This window comes from Petromyzon marinus, chromosome 32 (genome assembly GCF_048934315.1).
Source record: "Petromyzon marinus isolate PM22_M1 ecotype Great Lakes invasive population chromosome 32, UKy_Petmar_22M1.pri1.0, whole genome shotgun sequence".
Taxonomy (NCBI): Eukaryota; Metazoa; Chordata; class Hyperoartia; order Petromyzontiformes; family Petromyzontidae; genus Petromyzon; species Petromyzon marinus.
The window spans coordinates 12506465-12531692 of record NC_133698.1 but is presented as its reverse complement, the minus strand read 5'-3'; the positions used below and the strand labels follow the sequence as shown (position 1 = coordinate 12531692).

General features: G+C 50.1%; 2 protein-coding genes across 4 annotated transcripts in view; one reads left to right on the top strand and one right to left on the bottom strand.

Annotated features, from left to right (window-relative positions):
- The window catches only part of ZPR1 (ZPR1 zinc finger), a 13561-nt gene extending 5697 nt beyond the window's left edge, over nucleotides 1-7864 (top strand). For both annotated transcript variants that reach the window (XM_032964653.2, XM_076071306.1), the window contains 6 exons: nucleotides 929-999; nucleotides 2016-2105; nucleotides 3123-3233; nucleotides 4368-4457; nucleotides 5753-5818; nucleotides 6106-7864. In XM_032964653.2, coding sequence (XP_032820544.1) covers nucleotides 929-999; nucleotides 2016-2105; nucleotides 3123-3233; nucleotides 4368-4457; nucleotides 5753-5818; nucleotides 6106-6363 — 686 coding nt within the window. In that variant the 3' untranslated portion in view covers nucleotides 6364-7864. The remainder of the gene's footprint in view (nucleotides 1-928; nucleotides 1000-2015; nucleotides 2106-3122; nucleotides 3234-4367; nucleotides 4458-5752; nucleotides 5819-6105) is intronic.
- LOC116948191 (phospholipase A1 member A-like) lies at nucleotides 7706-25228 on the bottom strand. 2 transcript variants are annotated; one of them, XM_032964651.2, is made up of 13 exons: nucleotides 24522-25228; nucleotides 19523-19743; nucleotides 18711-18892; nucleotides 17383-17508; nucleotides 16464-16533; nucleotides 15779-15890; nucleotides 15029-15130; nucleotides 14582-14674; nucleotides 14007-14201; nucleotides 11622-11699; nucleotides 10618-10726; nucleotides 9587-9766; nucleotides 7706-9209 (listed from the first exon to the last, which is right to left on the bottom strand). In XM_032964651.2, the coding sequence occupies exons 1-13, from the start codon at nucleotides 24574-24576 to the stop codon at nucleotides 9125-9127; spliced, it is 1608 nt and encodes a 535-aa protein (XP_032820542.1). In that variant the 5' UTR covers nucleotides 24577-25228; the 3' UTR covers nucleotides 7706-9124. The 2 variants fall into 2 exon arrangements, with proteins under 2 accessions (XP_032820542.1, XP_032820543.1); XM_032964652.2 differs by lacking the exon at nucleotides 19523-19743 and having other exon boundaries at nucleotides 24522-25227.

Sequence of the window (25228 nt, the reverse complement as noted above, 5' to 3'; positions counted from 1 at the left end):
TAAATCTTCATATAATGTTTTTTTGTTACAGTCTTGGTGACTGGCTGCAACTTTTACTGTGTTCTCCAGATTGTAAGATGCTCCGGAAAGTAAGACACGCCCATGGCTTTGGGGTCATATTTGAAAAAAAGTGTCTTTATAATCGGAGAACCCTCTTCCAGAATATGAATACGAATGCTCTGCTTTAAAATGTATATATATGTATGCTGGACTTATTTTGCACCATACTTAGCCAACCGTGCTAAAATGGGGGGAGATGTCTTATGGAAGATTATTCTACATGGCTGGTGGTGCCTTCTTATCCTCAGGGTATTTTTCGATTGAAATGGAGAAAGGCCTTCCAAAACGTGCTCCTAAGCAACTTTATTCTAACACATCTTCCGTGAGACAGGTGTATTCCAGTGGTGGGCAACCTGCGTCCCGTGGAGCTTCTCACGGTGGCCTGTTCTCGGTGTGTCTCCAGGGTGATTCGTGGGGTCACGATGAGTGCACAGGCACGATGGCTAGCTTGTGGCCCACTGAGGCGGAGGAGGGCTGTCCGTGTGAGCCACTGACTACCCGTCTGGGTTTCCCATCGCTGGCGTATTCTCTCTGGAATATAAGATGCACACCCAACTTTTACTTGAAAAAAAAATACAGCGGGGAAAAAGTGCATCTTATAATCCGGAGAATATGGTAACTCGCTACACTTTACAAGTCGGTGTAAGCACGGGTGGCTGAAACCCACATTGAAACCGAGGATGTCAAGTCTCTGACGTAGCATTTTCCCCCTGAGCCACCTTAGTTTACCTCCCCTTTATCGTTTAATTCCCCTTCTCGATGCGTCGTTCGTTGTTTTGTGTCATCTGCCCTCCTGCGTCATTGCCGATAATTATTGGTGAGATTGAAATGCGCCGTTACCGCTTGACCTTGACCTTCGACCTCCCAGAAATCCCTCACTTCAAGGAAGTCATCATTATGGCCACCAACTGCGATGTGTGCGGACACCGGACTAACGAGGTGACTTTTCCGTTTTGTTTAAATTCATCAATAAATTTAACCTTGTTTTTCTTCCACAGTATGATACAATGATTTTAAAATTGATTATTACACTCGTGATGCATGCATGGAATTGTTCTCCATAGCATTAATACACTAGCTCTTCAACTAGCCCAACGAGCCGAAACCGAAATAACAAGAAGAGACTTTTTTTTCTAATTCGATAAAAAACCCTCAATATTTGAAGAGCCCCAATGCGTGTGAATAACGTCACAAAGCAGTCCTTAAAGAGCCGCACGCGGCTGCGGAGCCGCAGGTTGCCAACCCCTTGCTCGAGCCACGAGACCATCACCTGTTGCCAGCCCTCTCTTATGACACGTTCGTTTGCGCAACCGACCAACACAATCGTGAATGTGCGACTTGCCCTAACCCTGCCCGGCGCACGCCAGGGGTTTCCTTCCCTTCGTCTTAACTCTGCGTCGCATCGACATCGCAAGAGCGACGACGGCCGTCGTTTGGTTGTGTCCGCCCCGATCTCGTTTTCGCCGTTTCCACGACCTGCCACCAATTGCCCCTCGAGCACCGCAGACGCTGCCGCCGTGCCGTAGCGGTTCGCACGCCGGACTCGCAGTTCGGAGGTCGGCCGGTTCGATGCGACCTCCCGGCTTGGTGGTTGGAACAATGGGAACGTTTATAAATTGCCCCCACCCCTCTCATCACCTCTGCCCACCTGACAGTCTAAATGTTTACACCACGGTGTCGGTGTGGAAGAGTAGGCCAAATGCCCTCTCGGGCGGGGGCTGTACGAGTGCTTTCTCTGGTGGATGCTCTCGAGTGCACTTTTAAATCTATATTAACTCATTCCTTTAGAACTGCTTTTTGTGTTTAGTTGTCATTCCCCCGCAACTCGCCTCCGATTGGCACGGTTGGCTACGTACGGTGTGAAATAAATTCTACATACATACATTGGGTGGGCAGTGGCGTTCACGAGCAATTGCAGTGCTGCGGATTTACCTTTCACTCCCACCCCACCCTAGGTAAAGTCAGGAGGAGCCATCGAGCCACTGGGGACGAGAATCACGCTCAGGGTCACCGACCCCTCGGACATGACACGCGACCTACTCAAGGTAATGGCTCCCACAGCCCGTGGCGCTGGCTGTGCGTGCGTTGTGGTTGTGTGTTTGTTAAGTTTCGGAAGCCACCGGCGCTACGCACTTTTAAATCTATATTTAAAACGAATTTCTTTAGAACTGCTTTTTTGGCGCGAAATAAGTTTCTAAATGCGTACGTACGTGTGTGCTCGGCCCAGCCATAAATTAGTTATCTGGTGCCGGTGTGGAAAAATCAGCACTGATGTTTAGTACACCGACCGCAACTACCCCACCCTGTGCGCTGTGCCGGCCTTAATAGGTGCTCGCGCACACAGCACTTTCCAAAGCGGTTTGTCGAAGGCTACGCAGGGGATCTTTGTCATTGATTGTGACAGTGTTGATGGGCGAGTTCTGTATTTAGTCATCATAAAGGTGTTTGGGTTAGATCGCGTTATTTATAAACGTGTCGCAACCCTCCACCACCCGACACGGCCAATCAGTAAAAAAAAGTGTCACGTTGACAAAAGACAAATAGTTTACTATTTTAGCCCAACGTTATGTTGAAGAGTGAATCTACAACATTTACAATTTGAGTACGACGTCCCGCTGGAAATTACATCCAGCATCTTCGGGCGATTTGCCAGAATTGTTATGTATTCATGTGTGTGGTTGTGACAGTTTGTGGTCGTGTGTTAACAGCACTTACCCCAACAGTCTGTTCAGGCTACACGGGGGATCTTTGTCTTTGGTAGTGTGTTTATTGCACCGCGCAACAAATCCGGCTACGTGAGTTTATACCAGTCACAGCTGACGTCGGTGGCGAACGATATCCGAACTGATCCCCCCGAGCCTTCCCTCGCTGGTCATGTGCACGGTTGTGGCAATGTTGGCAGTTGTGTTGTGTTCACGCGTGTGTTGGGCCAGCGTTGGAGGTTGTGATTTGTATATGCGGTTGTGACACGTTGGCTTATATGGTTGTCGCCGTGTGTGTGTGTGTGTGCGTGCGCGCGTGTGCGGTTGTGCCAATGTGGACGGTCCGTGCGGTGCCCGCAGTCCGAAACCTGCGCGGTTCGAATCCCGGAGCTGGAGTTTGAGCTGGGCATGGGAGCTCTGGGCGGCAAGTTCACCACCCTCGAGGGGCTGCTCGCCGACATCAGGGACCTGGTGCCAGACCCACAAACTCTACCAGATCGTTGCACTCATCATCATTATTAAAACAGCATCGGCACCAACTCTACCTGCATCGCCAACAGCCATGCATGTAATCGTTTTTTTTTTCCCGATTCTCGGTATTGCTAAAGAAGAGAACTAAATAACAACTGTGGGTTAAAATGTGGGCACATTTTTCTTCTTAAATAATGGATGAATCGAGAGGCCCATTTGAGTGCAATCCCTGTGGCACAGCAGTTGAAACAACGGGCAAAACAAGTTAAACATAAATTTTGATTTAAAGCTTTTGTGACTGCAGTAATTCATATTCTTAGTTTTTTCGGTAAAGTCACGTTGAAGAGAAACAACAAAATAACAAAATATATATAAAACAATAAAAAATTCTCACGACGTTTCGACCATAACTCAAACGGTCATCATCAGGTGTGATGATCAGGTGTGATGATGACCGTTTGAGTTATGGTCGAAACGTCGTGAGAATTTTTTATTGTTTTATATATATTTTGTTATTTTGTTGTTTCTCTTCAACGTGACTTTACCGAAAAAACTAAGAATATAAGTTAAACATAGTTTAACACGTAGGCTTTCGTGACCAATATCATCCATAACGGAGGTTTTTTTTGGGTTGGATCGCGTAAATAAAAGTGTCATTAAAACCTGCCACCACCCGACAGCCACCATGTAAGGGTTGTCACGTGAACAGCGGTATGCTGTGCTTGTGGCGAATTGGCATGTTCTGTTAACATGACAACCCTTACTAGTTGGCTGTGTCGGGTGGTGGCAGGTTTTGACGACACATATATACGCGATCTAACCCAAACAAACCCCTCTCATGGAAGTTAAATATACATACACGTACATACACCAATAGTCGATTGCTAGGTTGCGTTTGGTTGGGTAAAATGCTTGGGACTCCCCATCCCCACCTCTCTTCCAAGATGTTTGACCAGTATGGAAGATCAGATGAAATACCCTCTTAGAGTGGCTTTCTAGAGCGCGTGGAGGCCCTCCTTGCTAGCAGTGGACGCCCCCTGTACAATCGCTTGCGGGCGTGTCTGCGTCGAGCCTGCCAAAGTTTTGTGTGTCTGTAAGTCTGAGAGCTCTCGTGTGCGGTATTTCTTTTCGCAGATCGTTGCCAAGAACCCGTTCTTATCTGGCGACAGCTCCACTCCGCACAGGAATAAGAAGATACAGGAGTTTGGACGGAAGTTGGAGGAGGTGAGCATCATTGTGGGGATTGGGGGGGGGGTGTGGAATGCATAGGAGGTATTTTTGAACCAGTGAGAGATACGGGGACCTTGTTGTTGTTACAACCGATGTGCCGAAAGAGGAATATTTTAATTTGGTGCATATTGGAGACGGAGAGAGGTCGAGATTAGCGAGATGAAAGCGTGATCAACAACACGACGATGAGAGACTTGAAAACTTAAGGTACACGTTCGTGGTCACATGTTACAGACGTCATGAAAATCTGCAGACTACCTACTGGATCTCCTCTCTGTTTCAAAGATCAAATTTGACCTCAGGTCTTCGCTCATTTACCAGATTCACATTCCCTATTGCCATACAAAAACCGGAGGAAGGGCCTTTGCTATTGATGCCCCCAGGGTCTGGAATGCTATTGCCAATAAACTGCAACTTGAATCACTACCTATGAGATCTTCACTCAAAACTGCTCTAGAGGAGTTGTACACCCCTAGCTGCCACTGCTATTCAGTGGCCTAAAATATGGTTCTAGATTTTGGTGTTATAATTTATTTATGTAGTTTATTGTTAAAGATTCGGTCACAGTCCCTATGATCACTGTTACATTGCATTTATGGCTTTTATTTTGGTGATTTCGAAAACGTTTTTTTGGTTTTGGCCATGTTTTTTTTATTGTAGTATGGAGTTAGACTGATGGCCTTAATCTTAGTTGTCTTGTGGTGGTTGTTGTTTGACTTGCATCCCACTGGGATTTTTGCACACAGCGTTGGCGTACGGTGCTATTTCAGGAATATTTTGATGTTTTTTTCCTGGATTTTCTGTTTGCACAGTCACATAATCATTTCAAGATGTTTTCTTGTTCATGTTTTTGTTTGCGGTTGCACCCGATTCAAGAGCCGAATGGCTCACAGGGCTATACCAAATAAATGAACTAACTAACAAATGATGTGCTTCAATCACCGCTTTTCCTTAACCGTCCCGTTTTCCCACATTTTTCTCCCAATTAAACCTCTCAACCAATCCCAAGTCGTGCTTCCCAGCAACTGTGCCCCCCCCCCTCTCAGTCGTTTATTAATTACCCTCAGGTGTCCTCACATGACCCTTGCATATTTATAGACACCATGTGCATGTTTTTATTTTGTAAGCCATTGCAAGTGAAGAATGATGACTATTTGGTTAGCGCTTCTGCAACACTGCCAAATGCAGTTGTTGATTTAGATTTTATTAGTTTGCAGTTTTCTTACTGTTTCACGATGATCACACATGGCCGTGCGTACGTTAATGGCAGTCCCTGGGAACTTGTTTAGATCCAGGCAGGGAAGATGGTGGTGCACGTGGTTCTCGATGACTCCGCTGGGAACAGCTACCTCCAGGTGAGTCCGTGTCTACCCCTGATGTAGTGACGCTCACCCGACTTTCATGTTTGCATGTATGCATGTTGAACTTATTTCACACAAAGCCAACCGTGCTAATCGGAGTTGTCACCTCCCTGACACTTTTTACCCCTCCCTGACCCTCGCCCCTCACCCAACATCAGCTTCGTACATCGATTATTGAAGTGTGCAGTTATGACGAGGATAACAACGATGACGGTCACAAACCATCTACGACATTGGAAACATATCCGTCCGCAACATGACCGTTTTCTTGCCAACCTCAGAACATCTACGCGCCAGAGCCGGACCCGGAGATGACCGTGGAACGATATGAGCGGAGCTACGACCAAAACGACGACCTGGGCATCAACGACATGCGCGTTGAGAACTACGGTGAGGAGGAGGGCGGTGACGGTGGCACAGAGGGGAGCGGCGGCGGCGACACGGAGAGGAGCGGCGCCGGCACGGCCAACGGTGCCGAGCGGAGCGACTCGGAGAGCAAGGCTGTGCCCGGAGACCCCGCACGCGCCATTCTGTCTTAACACGCGTCCAGTGCTCTCCTGTTGTTGCCTTCACAATTACACCTTTACCGCTATAAGCACATCCTTGGCAACGTGGCGCCATCACGACGCAGGTGGTTTTTCGCTGGCCATATCCTGTGCCAAGCCAGAACCAACCCGTGATATGCTGGCCGAGCAAAACTTGTCAATCTGGCTCGGGTCCCGGGCAGGCCTAATAATGCATCCATTGCGTGTGGCGTCAGTATACAACTCAAATACAGCGTCACCGTGTCATCCGCGTGAGTCTCGACTCGTTCATTGTGTGTGGTGTTTGCAACACGGGTTGGCTTCCGCAGTGGAATAACAAACTGATGTGATGTAAATAGTAATTTAAGTAACGCAAAATCGTGCTGAAAGCGCTGTGGTCATTTAAGTTTGTTTTTAGGTCACACTCGTAAGCGGTCGAATGGTCAATATTTGGTCTTGAGTTTGTGCTGTAGAGCGTTCCACACGACAGGGCTCGCGTCACAACAAGATGAACCACCACGAGCAGCAGATCTCGCTCGTTGCCGTTTGCGGGAGTTTGCGGGAGTTGCGACATGGCACTGACAAACCGAGGGCATGCCTGGGGCGCCTCCGGGCTGGCTCGGCTCGCCATGGCCCAGGTGTGACTCTGTTGTGCAGTGGAAAACGGAGACCCGTGCATGGGGTGGCAGCTGCACGGCAACCTCATGAGCTATCGGCTGGAGCTGAATCTTGAGAACCGCGTGATGGAATTTTATCAGTTCCGTGATATCTGTGCAAGGATGGAGAAGACTGGGTGTTGGGGAGTTTATTGGGAAATTCAACTGCACTCTGACATAGGGGAATCTCTCAACAATTTTTATGTTGCGAGATTACTTCAGCACCACTGGTGTGTTTGGGAGTAGTCATAAATTGCCACGTTTGTTACGTAACACTTATTAATTGGCTGTGTCTGGGTGCAGGAGGCTTTACAAACATGCATTTCATTTACTCAAACCTAACCCAAAATAAACCAATTATGAATGATTATTGGTTGTCAAAGCCTACCTATAAAATAGGGCCTCCTGCATTATTGTCAGCGTTATATAAAGACATTTGCGAGAGGATTATTTTGATGGACAGGTTTATGGCTCCGAAAGCGGCGCTGGTGGAACAGTTGAGAGGGGAGGGGGGAGTGATTTATTGAGTATCTGGATAGATGAGTGTTTGCGTGAGTGGGTGATGGGTGGATATGAGCAAGTTGAGTGTAAGCAATTGGTTCACATCTCGAATGTAATTGTTTAAAACTCGCCAAAACTTTCCTGTACATGCACATCAATATGGATATCGTACTTTAGGAAATGTGCTTCTCATGATTCCAGTAGTTCAACTATTTATTAGTTTAAATCACCATGCAAGAACAATACAAACTACGCTCTGACATATATATAAAAAAAACAATGGACAAGAATGCAAATTGCCTTAAACATGTTTACGAATTGTCCAAAAGCTCTTGAATAAATATCCTGCGCCACCGCAAGTGGTTGTTTGTGGTGTATTTGTTCCCTGCCGACCACGCCGCGACGGAGAGTTCTGTCCAAGCCGTGGGGCTCGACTGGGGAGGCCACGTTGGCAGAAAGTGGCAGCGAGACGCGTCAATGACTCGGCGGCCCTTCAGTGTCCCTCGCCACGCAACTCACACTTTCTCAAGCAAAGGGCTCTTAGGCACTGCCCCCGAGGCTGCGACGCGAGGGGAGGCTGGCCCCCTGGGATTGTTAAGTGCTTCTTGATGCCTTTGGCCTGCAAGGCGCTGTATAAGTGCAATGTTATTGTCACCGCAAAGCTATGACCGAGCATCTGGTTGTGATTTTTAAGAGTTTTTTTTTTCCCTCGTTACCAAGAGCTCGTGCCAAACGGCCTACATATGTGTATTTAAAACGTGTTTTTTTCAAGCATCTTCAATTCCAAAGTTCGGGCCGCCACAACGTAATTCATTGTAAGTAGCGGTCCACCTGCATGTGTGCGTGAGAGCATAGCGGTCAACCCGTACGCTTTGCCCGTATTCTTGTACAGGAAAATTGAGTAAAGTCGTTTTTTGTGTTTCTCCCTTGTGGTGAGACTTTGTAGGATGAACGTTGAGATTTATAAGGGCACGGGGTGACCAATAAGGTCTCAATTGGGTTGTGATAAGGTAGGGCACTGATACGGGGTTGACAGCTCCGGCAGAGTTTTACAGACGTGAGAGTGCAAATAGTCAAAAAGCATAACTCAGGACTGGAGAATCTATGATCCATGGGCCAGACACGTCTGTCACTGCAAAACCCTATTGCATTGGTCGAAGTGACTTTTGAGTTCTGTAATCATTTGTGGCCCACGCCAAAGGGGGTTGAAAGTCTATCCAGCCCCTGGCATAAATCAGTGTGAGGATGCCCAGCAGTGGTCTGGTTGTACTCATTCGCCAGAACACACGATGCTGAGCTGCCCAGTTCCGATTGGTGTGAGGGTCCAGGACCTCTCCTTTTGGCCCAAACAGTCTGGCAATTGGCATCTGTGTTGAGGTTGCACCAACTCATGTATAACTACCGAAGTCACGTGTTATTGCGTCGACCTTTGCAAAAGTATTCGATACAGTTTTAATAAACCGAGGGCGCTGACTTAGAATGGTGTCTGGGTTTGGTCTACTGGGGACAAGGTGGGAGACCGTTGTTGACCATAACCCCGAACGGTGAACGGCACAACCCCTCCGGTTGGCCTGGCACCGTGGCCGGGCCAGAGGACGGGAGGCCTGTGTCGGGTGCTGCTATCTCTGCAGGTTGCAGGGTTCCAGTGGTGCCAGGGCAGGCGCTCCATCCTGGACGCTCACGTTGTAGGTGCAGTAGCGCTCCCTGCACGCGGGCCCAGACACACAAACGGATTCAAGCAGCCGGTGGCCTGCGGCAAGTTTGATATGAACGTGTGGACATTGTACATTCCCCACTGCCTCATGAGGATCTCATCCCCTGCCATGCGGGTCATTTGGGTTACTTGACCATATTTTACCGTGCAGGTTTGCGGAGGCAGGGCTGCATATATGTGGGAGCATAGAGCCCAGCACAATACGTTTTGCTGCACTGACCTCTGCCCTTGTAGTTGCGGGGTTTTTTTGTACAATATTTTTCCATTCACATCATGGGTCATGATCATACTTTACAATCTGGATGCACTGTGTCCATGTGGGCGTGGCCACTAAGACCTAATTGGGTGCACCGTGTGAATGCACTACCCGTTGTGGATGGGCCAGGGCGACAGGACGAGGCGGGCGATGTGGAGACGATAGGAGACGAACAGGCGGCGGAACGAAGGCCCTCGGAAACGAAAGGTCACGGCAACAAGGGGCCCCGGAAGGCCCTCCACAAACAGCAGACGCATCGCCGAGCGTCCTTCCATGAAGTTTCTGGAGGTTCTGTACGCTCCGGTCACAGTGGAAGAAGATCGCAAATGCTCACGACTTATTCTCTGACCAGTTCGATCGTATAGGGGGGTGGTGGGGGCATCGGTTTGTACGGGAGTTTGTCAATCCGCAGCTGGACGAGGGATCTTGGTGGTTTATTTCACTGTACTTCACGCTGGTCAGTGTGGTTAGGTGAAGGCGGGGAGCATAGATGTCGTGGCACAGCATAGAAGCAGAGTAACAACATAGTCTACTTGCACTGCCCTCTGCTGTCCTGCAACATCCTCTCACATTCTGACCATACGTGGTAGTCACCCATCAAAGCGCTATAACAAGGCTCTAAAATCCCGCTTCGCTTCTAAGGTGTGATGGGGGCGCATTTTCAGATATCAACATTGATTAAAAAAACTAACCTTCAGAATGTCTCTCCAAACAAAAAAGAAAATATGTTTTGTCCAACAAGATAAAAACAAAAACCTTCCGTACTTTTGTCATCGAACAGCATCGCGCGCTTTCAGATGCGCTTCCGAGGCCCTCTGGAACGCTCTTCCTTCCGATATTAGGAAGCCACTGGAGCTATGCACCTCGGATTAGCACGGTTGGCTACGTACGGTGCGAAAGAAGTTCGATATATACAGGCTACCAGAGACCCGGAAAATATGTACACACCACATCGAGTATACATCCCGCTATTGGCTGTGCCTGTGGCTACAATTGACGTGTGCCCTCCAGTCTACCAGCGACCTGGTAAATATTCAACAAGCGCTTGAGCAGAAAAATGCCCCCGAATGGTAACAAGGACGGTGGGGATTGAAGAGGAATGAAGAAGCCGCCGTCCGTGCCGGGTGTCGTGAGTCTCTCACGGCACGACGGCCACCTCCTCCGTCACCGAGCGGTTAGCGTGGAGACGCACGAACAGTGACCCCCGCACCACGGGGTCACGAGACTCCACCTGGGCCAGGTAATAGGTGACTGCAATCGCAAAAGAGAAAGAAGACCCCCCCCCCCTTGTAGAAGTTAAAAATGTGTGGGTTTTTTTGTTTTTTAAGACTTGGTTGCGTTTTGTTTAGGACATTTTTTTCAGCATTTTCTGCTACTGGACATCTGTGGAAAAGAGCTTTATAGCTCATCGGATTCCTCCAGTATAAATACAGATTATGATTTTAATTATGTTATTGGTGTTGCTGTTGCTATTGTGGTCATGTCTGTTGTGAATGTTTATCAAACGTTTGTAAAAAAAAATATTCGCTTACCTATTAAAGTGAGGCCATTTCATTTTGTTTGTTAAATGAAACCATTTGTAGATTTGAAATTTGTGCTATTGTCGCGCAAAGCTTGCAGGAATGTGCCGTTTCACAGATGAGTCGCCTGCTTGCCTTCAGAGGCTAACCTCCCTGTTCCTGATGACGACCGCTTGTGTTGCGATCGAAATATCGTGATATTTTTAATCACTTTATTTTAAAAAAAATTATATCTACGTGACTTTACCGAAAGAGCCATAGGACATGAATAGCCTGCGGTAGTTTCACAGGAGAGGGCGCTGTTGCCAAATGGTTTTACCTTACGTAATTTTCTCTTAAAAAAAATTGTAATTTTTTAATAATGACATCGTTACCCATCGCTTACTTTTTTTTTTACCAATATCCTCACGAGATCTGTAAGATCCATTGCGACGCAGACGGCACGTGGCATGCATCGTCAATACACTTGCAGCGTTAACCAGGGTGGCCGTTGAGCTTAAACTGCAAAACCTTTGCAACGAGCAGGGGAAGTCGTGGTACCCGCTCGGCCGTGTCAACCACATCTAAAATCGTGTGAAGCGTCTGATGCCGCTGCTGCTGTTTTTGGTGTTGTTGTGTTCACTGACCACAATAAGGGGGTGCTTTGGCCGTGTTCATGTGAAGGACGATCGACTCAGACTCGCTCACCGCACAGACCCCGTCAGCTGTTCGGTCGGCGGACACAATACAAAGGACATTATCAACAGTATTCACATTTGTGACCGATCATCAAAAACTAGCGATCCCTTTGACGCCGTTCACGGACTGTTGGCGCCGCAAGGGGCTATCGGCGAGCGTCGATGAAGGCCGGCACAACGATGCAAGAGGGGATGTTTGTGGGCAGCACCACGTACGTCTGGCCGCCTGCGTCTTGCCAGTGCTGATGTTGACACACCACACGAGGCGCTCGTTGAAGGCCGAATCAGCCTCGGGGGAGGCCGTGATAGGGATCTAACTCAGGTGGCTGGGTCACGAAGTGCAGTGTGCTACCAACTATGCTGCCTCTTATTTTGTACGTTGAAGACTCACTGACAAGAGGCCATGGAACAGGCCCAAGGTGTTGTTAGTTTACTGAGATGACTGGCAAGTTGCACACCTTTTTTCACGATTTCCAATCATTTCTATTCATATGCAAGTTAAGACACTACAACACACTGCATGCACCTGATGATTGGTAATCATGGAAAGTTGTACCATGGGGAGGTGGAGGGGTCATGACGACTGTTGATAAAACTCTGCTCTACATACACGCACACAGAGACATTGGCCACAGGTTGCTGAGGAGTCTTGTAATAAAAAAAAAAACAGGGATCTGAGAGGCACCCTCCACCGTAGCCACGTGAACCAGTGCGCTGGCTGAGGCGCGTGGTATTAGGCTATGGACAGGATTAGGGTTATGGTTAGAGTTAGGGTTATGTGTTCGGTTTGGGGCCAGACTTAAATACTGTACAACAAAGATCCCCCTGTATAGCCTGCGCAGACTTTCGGAGCAAGTGCTGTTTGGTTTGCAAGTAGCGCCTATGAAGGCCGGCACGGCACACAAAAGGGTGGGTGGTCAGCACTACACCCGGCCACTTTTGTCTCCCTAGTGGTGATGTTTACTACACACCGCACCAGGCAATCAATTGTGGCCGAGTCGACCTAAGCAGTTAGGGTTAGATACAAACACAGTCACACGTACACAGGCCCTCGCCGTGAGTACCGGAGTGGCCCTCTGTGAGTACCGGAGTGGCCCTCTCTGTGAGTGCCGGAGTGGCCCTCTCAGTGAGTACCGGAGTGGCCCTCTCTGTGAGTGCCAGAGTGACCCTCTCCGTGAGTACCGGAGTGGCCCTCTCCGTGAGTACCGGAGTGGCCCTCTCCGTGAGTACCGGAGTGGCCCTCTCCGCGAGTACCGGAGTGGCCCTCTCAGTGAGTACCGGAGTGACCCTCTCCGTGAGTACCGGAGTGGCCCTCTCCGTGAGTACCGGAGTGGCCCTCTCCGTGAGTACCGGAGTGGCCCTCTCCGCGAGTACCGGAGTGGCCCTCTCCGCGAGTACCGGAGTGGCCCTCTCCGTGAGTGCCGGAGTGGCCCTCTCTGTGAGTACCGGAGTGACCCTCTCCGTGAGTGCCGGAGTGGCCCTCTCCGTGAGTGCCGGAGTGGCCCTCTCCGTGAGTACCGAAGTGGCCCTCTCCGTGAGTGCCGGAGTGGCCCTCTCCGTGAGTGCCGGAGTGGCCCTCTCCGTGAGTGCCGGAGTGGCCCTCTCTGTGAGTACCGAAGTGGCCCTCTCCGTGAGTGCCGGAGTGGCCCTCTCCGTGAGTGCCGGAGTGGCCCTCTCCACGAGTACCGGAGTGGCCCTCTCCGTGAGTGCCGGAGTGGGCCTCTCTGTGAGTACCGAAGTGGCCCTCTCCGTGAGTGCCGGAGTGGCCCTCTCTGTGAGTACCGAAGTGGCCCTCTCCGTGAGTGCCGGAGTGGCCCTCTCCGTGAGTGCCGGAGTGGCCCTCTCCGCGAGTACCGGAGTGGCCCTCTCCGTGAGTGCCGGAGTGGCCCTCTCCGTGAGTGCCGGAGTGGCCCTCTCTGTGAGTACCGGAGTGGCCCTCTCTGTGAGTACCGGAGTGGCCCTCGCCGTGAGTACCGGAGTGGCCCTCTCTGTGAGTACCGAAGTGGCCCTCTCTGTGAGTACCGGAGTGGCCCTCGCCGTGAGTGCCGGAGTGGGCCTCTCTGTGAGTACCGGAGTGGCCCTCTCCGTGAGTGCCGGAGTGGCCCTCTCTGTGAGTACCGAAGTGGCCCTCTCCGTGAGTACCGGAGTGGCCCTCGCCGTGAGTGCCGGAGTGGCCCTCTCTGTGAGTACCGGAGTGGCCCTCGCCGTGAGTACCGGAGTGGCCCTCTCTGTGAGTACCGGAGTGGCCCTCTCAGTGAGTACCGGAGTGACCCTCTCTGTGAGTACCGGAGTGACCCTCTCCGTGAGTACCGGAGTGACCCTCTCCGCGAGTACCGGAGTGCAGGCCCAGGCGGGGGCACGACGCCGTGCGCTCCGTGCGGCACTCGAGGCAGCGTCCGGCGGCCAGGGCGGCGGCGGAGTCGCACGGGAAGGCGCGCAGCTCGCACGGGGAGCGCAGGGAGCTCAGCCACAGCCGCACGGCGCGCATGTGGTCGCAGATCACGGGTGACTCCATGTCCTCGGTGAATCCTGAGGTTGCCGTGAAGGACGGCGGGTGGGTGGGCGGGCGGGAGGAGCGAAGTGGTGACGACCCCACCACGTTATTTTGGGGGGCTCTACTCAAAGTTCTACCCATTTGACATAGCCAAGCCCACTGAATAACGAGCCCTGTCCACACAGAGTGGCCTCCTCCCTCTTTCTGACATTGGCCCCGCCCACTGCTCAGGTAGCCACCCCCACTATGCAGGTAGCCCCGCCCACTGATTCGGTAGCCACTCCCTTTGCTCGCATCTTGAGTGGAGCGCGAAGCCAGATAGACGTTAAACCGGGGACAAAATCCCGATTTTCACGAACCAAGGTGTTGGCACAGTGCCGTGTGACAGGAGCATGGAGCGGTGTGTGGAGTTCACCTCCTGTGAGCGTCGTCTTTGGGCATCCCGGTTGGTCCTCTCCGCCATTCACGTAGAAATCCACGTGGCCCAGGGTCCGCCGAATACCAAACTCTGCACGCACGCACACACGTGCGCACACACACACACACGTGCGCACACACACACGGGTGCACACACACACACTCATACACGCATTCAACACGCACACGCATGTACATACGCATAAACGCGTGCACCCCTTTCAATGTCTAAACTGAATCAAAGGGGCTGCACGCGAACATAACCGGATTACAGCCGACTGCACGGCGTGCGGGGAAGACTGCCGGTGCCGCATCAGCCCACGTGGACATCGGAGAAGCCACTCGAAGCGGCAGCGGCCGCTGCAATAGCAAGGATCGGCGCCGTCGATGGAGAGGCAGAGGCGCTTAGCGCAGTGCGGTGCGGGGGGGTCTGCGTGGGTCTCACTGTCGCCGTCCGTGTGAACAACGTCCACGAAGGCCGCGTCGCTCGGGTCGAGTCGCTCCTCGGGGTCGGCCTGGGAGAACTTGGGTCCTGCGGGGTCGAGGGCTGAGTGGGAGAGGGGCCAGGGGAGATGGAGGGTTGGGGGAGGTGGAGTAGAGGAGCGATAGGAGACATGTTCTCATCTTATTCATGATTATCAATCATTGTTGGCCATGGTCAATCCACTGCTGGATAAAGGCCTCTCTCTCCAAGCCATCGCCATCTGTCATGGTTATGCGTTGCAATGAGTAACACGTTCTTAGTTGTCAGACACACAATGATTTATGGAATCAAAAAGATTATTTTGTTTTCATCAACTATTTACAATTTCTACAAATGAATATTCAGCATTAATTTATTTATCATCATCATGAGCCATGGTTCTTCCACTGCTAGATGAAGGCCTTCCCATGCAAAGGGGTCAATCGGGGATATTGTAGGTGTTGGTCACCTAACAAATCTCCCACCTCGCGATTTTACGATTTTCCACGATTCTGGTTTGCTGTTCAAAATTCATACCACTGGGTGTACAGAGTCAGGGGGATGTACGAAACTTGCTCCATTGTTTCAACTACCATTCCCAGACGATTGAACTGGCCCTCTCCGTGAGTTTGCAAGTTCAGTGTCAGAACCATTACCACCATGGTGCCCCCCCCCCCACACCCCCAACGTAGTACGATAACATCGAAGCGTCGTGGCGACCCCGATGCCCACCTGTGATTTTCGCGATCCTCCCTGAGAAGTAGCTGCCCGTGAAGCCTGCCACGTGCGCTCCCAGGCTCACTCCCACCAGGTGCACACGCTCCGCATGCACGCCCCGTTGCACCTGAGGGGCAGGTATCGGGTCGGGGTGAGGTGCCTCCAGGCATCGATTGGGGGTATCTGTGGCCCACTCAGGGTGGTGTCCCACCCTCCCCCCCCCTTTCTCTAAGTAAGTAATGAATGTGCATGGATATTATGGATATGTGAATGGATATATGAATGTGAATGGGTGTACCAATATCATCCATAAGAGGTTTTTTGGGTTAGATCACGTAAATATAAATGTGTCGTTAAACCCGCCACCACCCGACACAGTCAATTAGTAAGGTTTGTCACGTAAACAAAACGTGACAATTCGTTACTAGTACGGCACACCGGTTGTGTGTTGGAGAGTAAACCCACTACAACATTTACAATTCGAGTACCCTGACATTTCACCAGCAATTACAACCAGCATCATCGGGCGCCAGCCAGATTTTGCTTTTCCGAAATGCCTGTTCACCCAGCAACGATTATTTTTTTTAAATAAGGGGGTACAAATATTCGGTACGGGAACCAACATCGTTGAAAATCGCTTCCGAGGGAGGGACAAACATCTGTTTCTGGGGGAACAACTATCAATGCTGTGCGCACCCACCGTGAGCGTGGTGATCATGTTGGCGATGATCCTGCCCGCCTCCCGGGTCTTCCGCACCGCCAGCGGGTACCTGGGAGCGCAGCCCGTTTCATGCAGCGCGCCCTCATGTGACGAGGCTAGAGTGGAGCCACTGTGTGACTCTCCAAGTTCGATTAAAGGGGCAATAATTTAACCGAGTGAGTAACCAAGGTACGGGCTCTCGAATTGTGACTGAGACGTTCTTCACTAAAGCAAAATCACCGCCAAGCGTTACTGACAAGACAAACGAGGCCTCGTTCCCATACTGGTAGTGGGGTTTAAATTTATTTGGTGTGCGTGCGCGTGTGTGCTGGGCTTCTTTTGCCTCATGCGTAGCCAACCGCGTATGTGGGATTTGGTCCTTGTGTTTAAAATTAATGTACAGTGTTGTGGGATGCTGTTGGCGTGAAAGATGCCATATAAAATTAAAGTTATTATTATTCTGGCTCTCCACGTAAAGAATACAAGTTTCTTGGTTACACAATCCACCTGTCCCTGGGAGTGTTTCCTATCAGCAACATTGGTTCAATAGAGCAAACTCTGGACTGGTTTCGACATTCAGTATCTCACCAGCGGAGTCAGGCTTGCTTGAATTAATGCTGGTGAACTGTTCGAATTTTATGGGCAAAGACGCTTTCTGTAAGAAATGGGTCCGAGTTCAATGCAACAGTTCAATGCAACAGTAATACGTCGCACGAAATATACATAAAGTTGGATTTTTTTAGAATGTTCAGAACAAAATAAACAAAGCCTCCCCCCCCCCCAATATTTGTCTCTGCACACCAAAAAAATATTTATTTTTTAAAACAGCTCAAATCTATGGCCAAAGTAAAATATCCAATTTGATCGAAGCGTCCTTTATTGTAACCGAGGCGGGAGACCCAACGCTGTGAGGCTTCACCAATTTGTTGCGCCGTGATTCCAGTCGACGGCGATGATGTTGGTGCCGGGGGGGTCTGGAGTTGCCCCGAGAAGCTCAGACACCATCTCATCGAGCCAGATGGGGCGTGGCTCCACGCCACCCACACTGACACACGCGCCCGACACACGGGGGGACACACGGGGGGACACACGGGGGACACACGGGGGACACACGGGGGGACACACGGGGGGACACACAGGGGGACACACGGGGGACACACGGGGGGACACACGGGGGACACACGGGGAAGACATTGTAGAAACAAAGAGACACATGGGAGAGACACATATGGTACACACAGGGGACACAAAGTGGACACAAAGTGGACACATGGTAGACACACTGGGACACATGGGGGAGACACACAGAGACACATGGGGGAGACACATATGGTATACATAGGGGACACAAAGTGGACACATGGTAGACACACAGGGACACATGGGGGAGACACAGGGGATACACGGGGGACTTGCAAGGGATGTATGGGGGACACATGAGGAGAAATACAGGAGACAAGGATACAATGAGGGGATGTGGGGTACAGTGACAGTGATCATGGAAAACATTTTTAATATTCTTCACGTGCGCTAACCTACCAGTGATCTACAAGGTTCAAGTTTTCTTATGAGCATATGACAATTTCAATGACTGCAGGTATGGTAACCGCAGATTGGCCTTGAAAACAAAAAGTTTATCATCGGCGATGCTTCAGGCAATGGCCCTTCACAGCACAAAGAGGGGGCAGAGAGAAATGTTGACCTAAAGCTTTCGTGACTGCAGCAATTCATGTTCTTTGGGTCTTTCGGTAAAGTCACGGAGATGGGTTCAAATGAATAAAAATTAAATAAACAAAAAACTAGGACGTTTCGATCACAACACAAGCGATGGCCATCAGGAGGAAAACATGACGATCGCTTGTGTTGTGATCGAAACGTCGTAGTTTTTTGTTTATTTTATATTTACTAATTTGAACCTTTCTACGTGACTTTACCGAAAGACCCAAAGAATAGGGGGCAGAGAGGTTGAGTGTGATGGGGTTTTTTCGGGCACACAAATTACAACAGGTTCTCAGAAAAGTGGTTCCCCGCTAAAAGAGCGAGATGCCAGTGCTCCATTCCCATTTACAGCCATCAGCTGGTGGCGGTAATGCCACATTGCTATGGCAGGGGGTGGATGAGTCGACAAAACAAGACGCGAGGTGGCCCGGGTGACTCAGAGGTCACGCCAAATTGAGCCGGCACCGCCGAGAGTCTGGGTTCTAACCCCGGTTTTCGCCGCCCCTTGATTTTTAACGCCGCGCCCACCTGTATCCGTGGATGAGCACGAATGTCGTTGCCCCGGGGTCGATGAGCCTCATCGTCTCCTCGTCTTCTTCTTCGTGTTCTCCTCCTTCTCCGACGACGACTCGGAGCGGCAGCGCACATAGCGGGTGGCGGTGCGAGCCCCGCGGAGGGAAGAGCAGAAATCGCACGTCCAGCTCCGTTCCCTGCAGGAGAATCGGCGACGTCTCTGCACGCAGCTCTGATGAAGCTAGTTGTCATTACTGGCGAAACGTCGTACTCAGATTGTAAATGTTGTGGCTTGGCTCTCCAACACAAACCGGTGTTGCTGCGCTAGTGACGAATTGGCCACGTTCTGTTTACGTGACACAACCCTTACCAGTTGGCTGTGTCGGGTGGTGGTGGGTTTTAACGACACATTTAATTATTTGCGCGATCTAACCGAAACAAACCTGTATTATGGAGCTCTGCTTCTGTTTGTCTCCGCATCTAAATGTCGCGGTGGTTCAGTCCCTTCTCCAGACCAATATTAACGAGAGGCATTTTGTGTAAGCAAGAGAACTCTGGACCGGTGTTAAACTTTCTAAGCAGTCAAGCTTGTTGGACAAATGCACACAATGTTGTTCCAAGTCCGATCGCATAGCCGCATGTAAGTGAATTCAAACGGATTATTGCAGATTTTGGGTAGAAGTAGGTTGCCCCATATACACGTGAAATTGCACAAATCGCGAACGCGCTTTAGGTAAGGAAACCCGTACTCTTCCTTTTAAGGCCACAGTGTCACTGACGAAAGTGTCTGTTGAAGCAAGCCGACTCAAAAGACACCGCGTCCATACCCCGAAGAGAAGCTCGCTCAGCGAGCTCGGCTTGAAGTCAGCGCAGGGGGGGTCAGAACCCGGGGTCGAATTGACGCCTGGGTAAACGGGAGGCGTTGGTGGTGGTGGCGTCGGTGGTGTTGGTGGTGGAGCCGTCGGTGGTGGCGATGGTGGCGGCGGCGAGGCAGAGACGGGGTTGGATGTCGGAGTCTCGGTCAAGGATTCGCCCGGGTAGAAGATAACTTTGGGTACAAAGATGATCATTGACATGAGGGGGTTTGGGGGGTTCCACAATGTCGCATCCACTTGTTGCTTTGACGCGTAAGGCGGACTCCGCCTTACGCCTCGCTTCGCGGTATTCATCCGCAACCTCACTGCGCTGCACTCCTTGGGCTTATGTAACTAACGCAAACATTTCCACGCATTTAGTCTTTTAACATGATTTATGGGAGCATTTCCGTAAGTTCGGATTTGCGTAAGTCGGGTCTTCCGCAACCCGTGATCGTACGATAGCGTATCCCGCGCATTTGCTCGGGATAGACGGCTCGGGTAGACGGTGGATGGGGGGTGGGTGAGGCGTGACGTGACGTCAGCACGCATATGGTGACGGTGACGTCACCACCGTGCACGTGTGCTTCGCCATGCGCCAGGCAGGCAGGAATCCAGGAAGATGTTTTTTCGTATCTAATATGAAATAGCGCCTCCATTCCATACTGTACTTATCTCTCCATGCAAAAAAAAATAAGAATATGATTTACACAACTCAAACCAGTGGCCAAGGTATGGTGCAAAATAATAATTAAGACGATATAGGCGACACAATAATTAAGCTGACAAAACGCCTCCTCGTGAACGTGTGTGTGTGTGGTGGAAACCTTTCGCCTCCTTCCCACAGCTATCCACGTAAAAATAAAAGTTGTTTTTAAAACGACGGTGACGCTTTCCTGGGTTAAATAAAAGGGGCAATTGTTTCGTCTGAATGCGTCCGTTGTCATGGGGAAGAGAGTTGACGCTCATCAAGTATCAAATTATGTTGTGATGCACTTGCGTTGGTAGTGGTTGCGCAAGCACAAGTAACAAAACAACACTCAACACATTCATTTGTCCATAACACCGTGACCTTAAAACACCGTGAAATGAACACCTAAACCTCAACACATTCGTCAATGTTGTTCTAAATCTTGCATTGCAGCGATGTGCTCAGCAGCTCGATGCCAATGTCGAGGTCTGCTGGCCACGACAAGAGAGAGAGGGCTTCAGTGGAGAGTTTGTGTCGTGTTGCTGTTCCCCCTCCATTGGACGGAGCGCAGACTGCAGGTGGTGTACTCCGATATGGTCCGGAGTCTGGCTTCATTGGCCACAATCACACTCGTATGGCTTTCCCTTGAAGTGTTTATATGCATCTCCGTGGGTCTCTGTGTCTATCTACGGTTCTTCATGCGGCTCTGTGTCTCTCTATGGGTTATGGTCCATAGTTTGGGTTGCATGGCCACATTCGTCAATAACACCGCGTGGCCTTTAAAAAGAAAATCACGTGTACACAATAGGCAACGTTCTGACCAACGTTCCGTCTTCGTGGCCCAGAGAGAGGCGAGGGAGTGGATGATAAAGAGTTATACAAAACAATGTCTGGCTGCATTGCGAATTATTACATTCTTGCCATTCTTGCCGTTCGTGCTGAAACTTGAAATACCTATGGCTGATCGCCACCACGCCGAAGGAAAACCAAACGCACGCTTGTGCGCTCTCGTTACCACGCAGGATATTAAACAGTTCGGCACACCGCGAGAAATTTGCGGGAAGCATGCGAGGAGGGGCGAGCAATTTCATGAATGAAACACACGCGCGTATGGAGAACCCATCGCATCCATATAATTAAAATCGGAATTTTTTTAAAAATGTAATTTACATCAGGCCCCATGGTGTAAAGTGTGGTGTCCACCTCTTATCGTCCACTCGATCTCTCTGGCCTCTCTATGCGCCGAGAAGGGCTATCGCCCAAAACGTCGGTAATGTTTCCTAATAAGGCCACAGTGTTGTCGACGAATGTGTGGAGTTGTTTTAACCCCTCGCTGTCGTTGTACGTAGTATCGTCGATTAATATCGATTGTCGAGCTTGTTCATTGGTCTGACGAATTGTCGCGATTAGAATTGTAACATGACTTGTGTAAAACTTCGGTAAATGTAGCAGCATCTAGTGGCTACAGGGGTAAAGCGACTTACCCAGTCTCAATTACACACACACCCCTGTCTCAATTACACACACAAACCCTGTCTCAATTACACACACACCTCCTGTCACAATTACACACACACACCCTGTCTCAATTACACACACACCTCCTGTCACAATTACACACACACACCTCCTGTCTCAATTACACACACACACACCTCCTGTCTCAATTACACACACACCTCCTGTCTCAATTACACACACACCTCCTGTCTCAATTACACACACACCTCCTGTCTCAATTACACACACACCTTCTGTCTCAATTACACACACACCTCCTGTCTCAATTACACACACACACCCTGTCTCAATTACACACACACCTCCTGTTACAATTACACACACACACCTCCTGTCTCAATTACACACACACCTTCTGTCTCAATTACACACACACCTCCTGTCTCAATTACACACACACACACCCTGTCTCAATTACACACACACCTCCTGTCTCAATTACACACACACCTCCTGTCTCAATCACACACACCCTGTCTCAATTACACACACACCTCCTGTCTCAATTACACACACACCTCCTGTCTCAATTATACACACACCTCCTGTCTCAAATACACACACACACACACCTCCTGTCTCAATTACACACACACACACCTCCTGTCTCAATTACACACACACCCTGTCTCAATTACACACACACCTCCTGTCTCAATTACACACACACCCTGTCTCAATTACACACACACCTCCTGTCTCAATTACACACACACCTCCTGTCTCAATTACACACACACCTCCTGTCTCAATTACACACACACACCTCCTGTCTCAATTACACACACACCTCCTGTCTCAATTACACACACACCTCCTGTCTCAATCACACACACACACCCTGTCTCAATTACACACACACCTCCTGTCTCAATTACACACACACCTCCTGTCTCAATTACACACACACCTCCTGTCTCAATTACACACACACCTCCTGTCTCAATTACACACACACCTCCTGTCTCAATTACACACACACACACCCTGTCTCAATTACACACACACCTCCTGTCTTAATTACACACACACCCTGTCTCAATTACACACACACCTCCTGTCTCAATTACACACACACCTCCTGTCTCAATTACACACACACCTCCTGTCTCAATTACACACACACCTCCTGTCTCAATTACACACACACCTCCTGTCTCAATTACACACACACACACACCCTGTCTCAATTACACACACACCTCCTGTCTTAATTACACACACACCCTGTCTCAATTACACACACACACCCTGTCTCAATTACACACACACACCCTGTCTCAATTACACACACACACCTCCTGTCTCAATAACACACCCTGTGTCAATTACACACACACACACCCTGTCTCAATTACACACACACCCAGTCTCAATTACACACACACCCCCTGTATCAATTACACACACACACCTCCTGTCTCAATTACACACACCTCCTGTCTCAATTACACACACACCTCCTGTCTCAATTACACACACACCTCCTGTCTCAATTACATACACACCTCCTGTCTCAATTACACACACACCTCCTGTCTCAATTACACACACACACCCTGTCTCAATTACACACACACATCCTGTCTCAATTACACACACACCCTGTCTCAATTACACACACACCTCCTGTCTCAAATACACACACACCCCCTGTATCAATTAAACACACACACCCTATCTCAATTACACACACACCTCTTGGCTCAATTACACACACACCCTGTCTCAATTACACACACACCTCCTGTCCCAATTACACACACCTCCTGTCTCAATTACACACACACCTCCTGTCTCAATTAGGGTGTGTGTGTGTCTCAATTACACACACACACCTCCTGTCTCAATTACACACACACACACCCTGTCTCAATTACACACACACACACACCCTGTCTCAATTACACACACACACACCCTGTCTCAATAACACACACACACCCTGTCTCAATTACACACACACACTCTGTCTCAATTACACACACACACCCTGTCTCAATTACACACACACCTCCTGTGACAATTACACACACACACACCCTGTCTCAATTACACACACACACACACCCTGTCTCAATTACACACACACCTCCTGTCTCAATTACACACACACCTCCTGTCTCAATTACACACACACACCTCCTGTCTCAATTACACACACACCTCCTGTCTCAATTACACACACACCCTGTCTCAATTACACACACACCCTGTCTCAATTACACGCACACCCTGTCTCAATTACACACACACACACCCTGTCTCAATTACACACACACCCCCTGTATCAATTACACACACACACCCTATCTCAATTACACACACACCTCTTGGCTCAATTACACACACACCCTGTCTCAATTACACACACACCTCCTGTCCCAATTACACACACCTCCTGTCTCAATTACACACACACCTCCTGTCTCAATTACACACACCTCCTGTCTCAATTACACACACACCTCCTGTCTCAATTACACACACACCTCCTGTCTCAATTACACACACACCCTGTCTCAATTACACGCACACCCTGTCTCAATTACACACACACCCTGTCTCAATTACACGCACACCCTGTCTCAATTACACACACACACACACCCTGTCTCAATTACACACACACACCCTGTCTCAATTACACACACGCCAGGTGATGGAGTCGAGTTCGCTCGCGTGGCAGTGATGATGCTCATGAACCGGCTTGGCGGCGATGAGTGCGATGGTGACGACCACGACCACGACGGCTCCTACCTGCAGCCCATCCCAGCAGAGCCACAAGTCCCGGCAGCCCAGACGTGCCACGCATGGGCACAGAGGTGCACGTCCCCGTTCCGTTACGAGACAACCTCCCAGCCGCTCCGAGCCGCTCCTCCTTCGTTTGCAAGTCGCCGGGAGGTTCCGATGCGTTCGCGATTGACAGAGCACAGGGATCGGCACACGCTGGCAGACGATGACAATAGTATACTGTGTACCGGCAGAGATGCCCGTACGTTGAACTTCTTTCGCACCGTACGTAGCTAACCGGAGGTTGCGTGAGCGTACTCGACAGCTACCGATGTGACTGCTCGTGACTTGGGTCGCACTGACAGCTGTGGCGGCGATAAGTTCAGTGAGAACAGCGTGTGCTGACGGATGTCCCCGGTGGACCACGAGTACAGAGGTACCGCGGGTTGTAAACGGTGCACTGAGAGCAAGTCCCGTTCCCTTGTAGAGGTGCCGAGAGTAGAGGTGCCGAGAGTAGAGGTACCGAGAGTAGAGGTACCGAGAGTAGAGGTGCCGAGAGTAGAGGTACCGAGAGTAGAGGTACCGAGAGTAGAGGTACCGAGAGTAGAGGTACCGAGAGTAGAGGTACCGAGTGTTGCTCGCAGCAGAACAAGTGTGGCCGGTGTTGCTCCGATGCTCCCGATGGCTGTGCCGGTGCCGCTGAGTTATGGATTGTGGGTGGGGGAGTTGTTGTG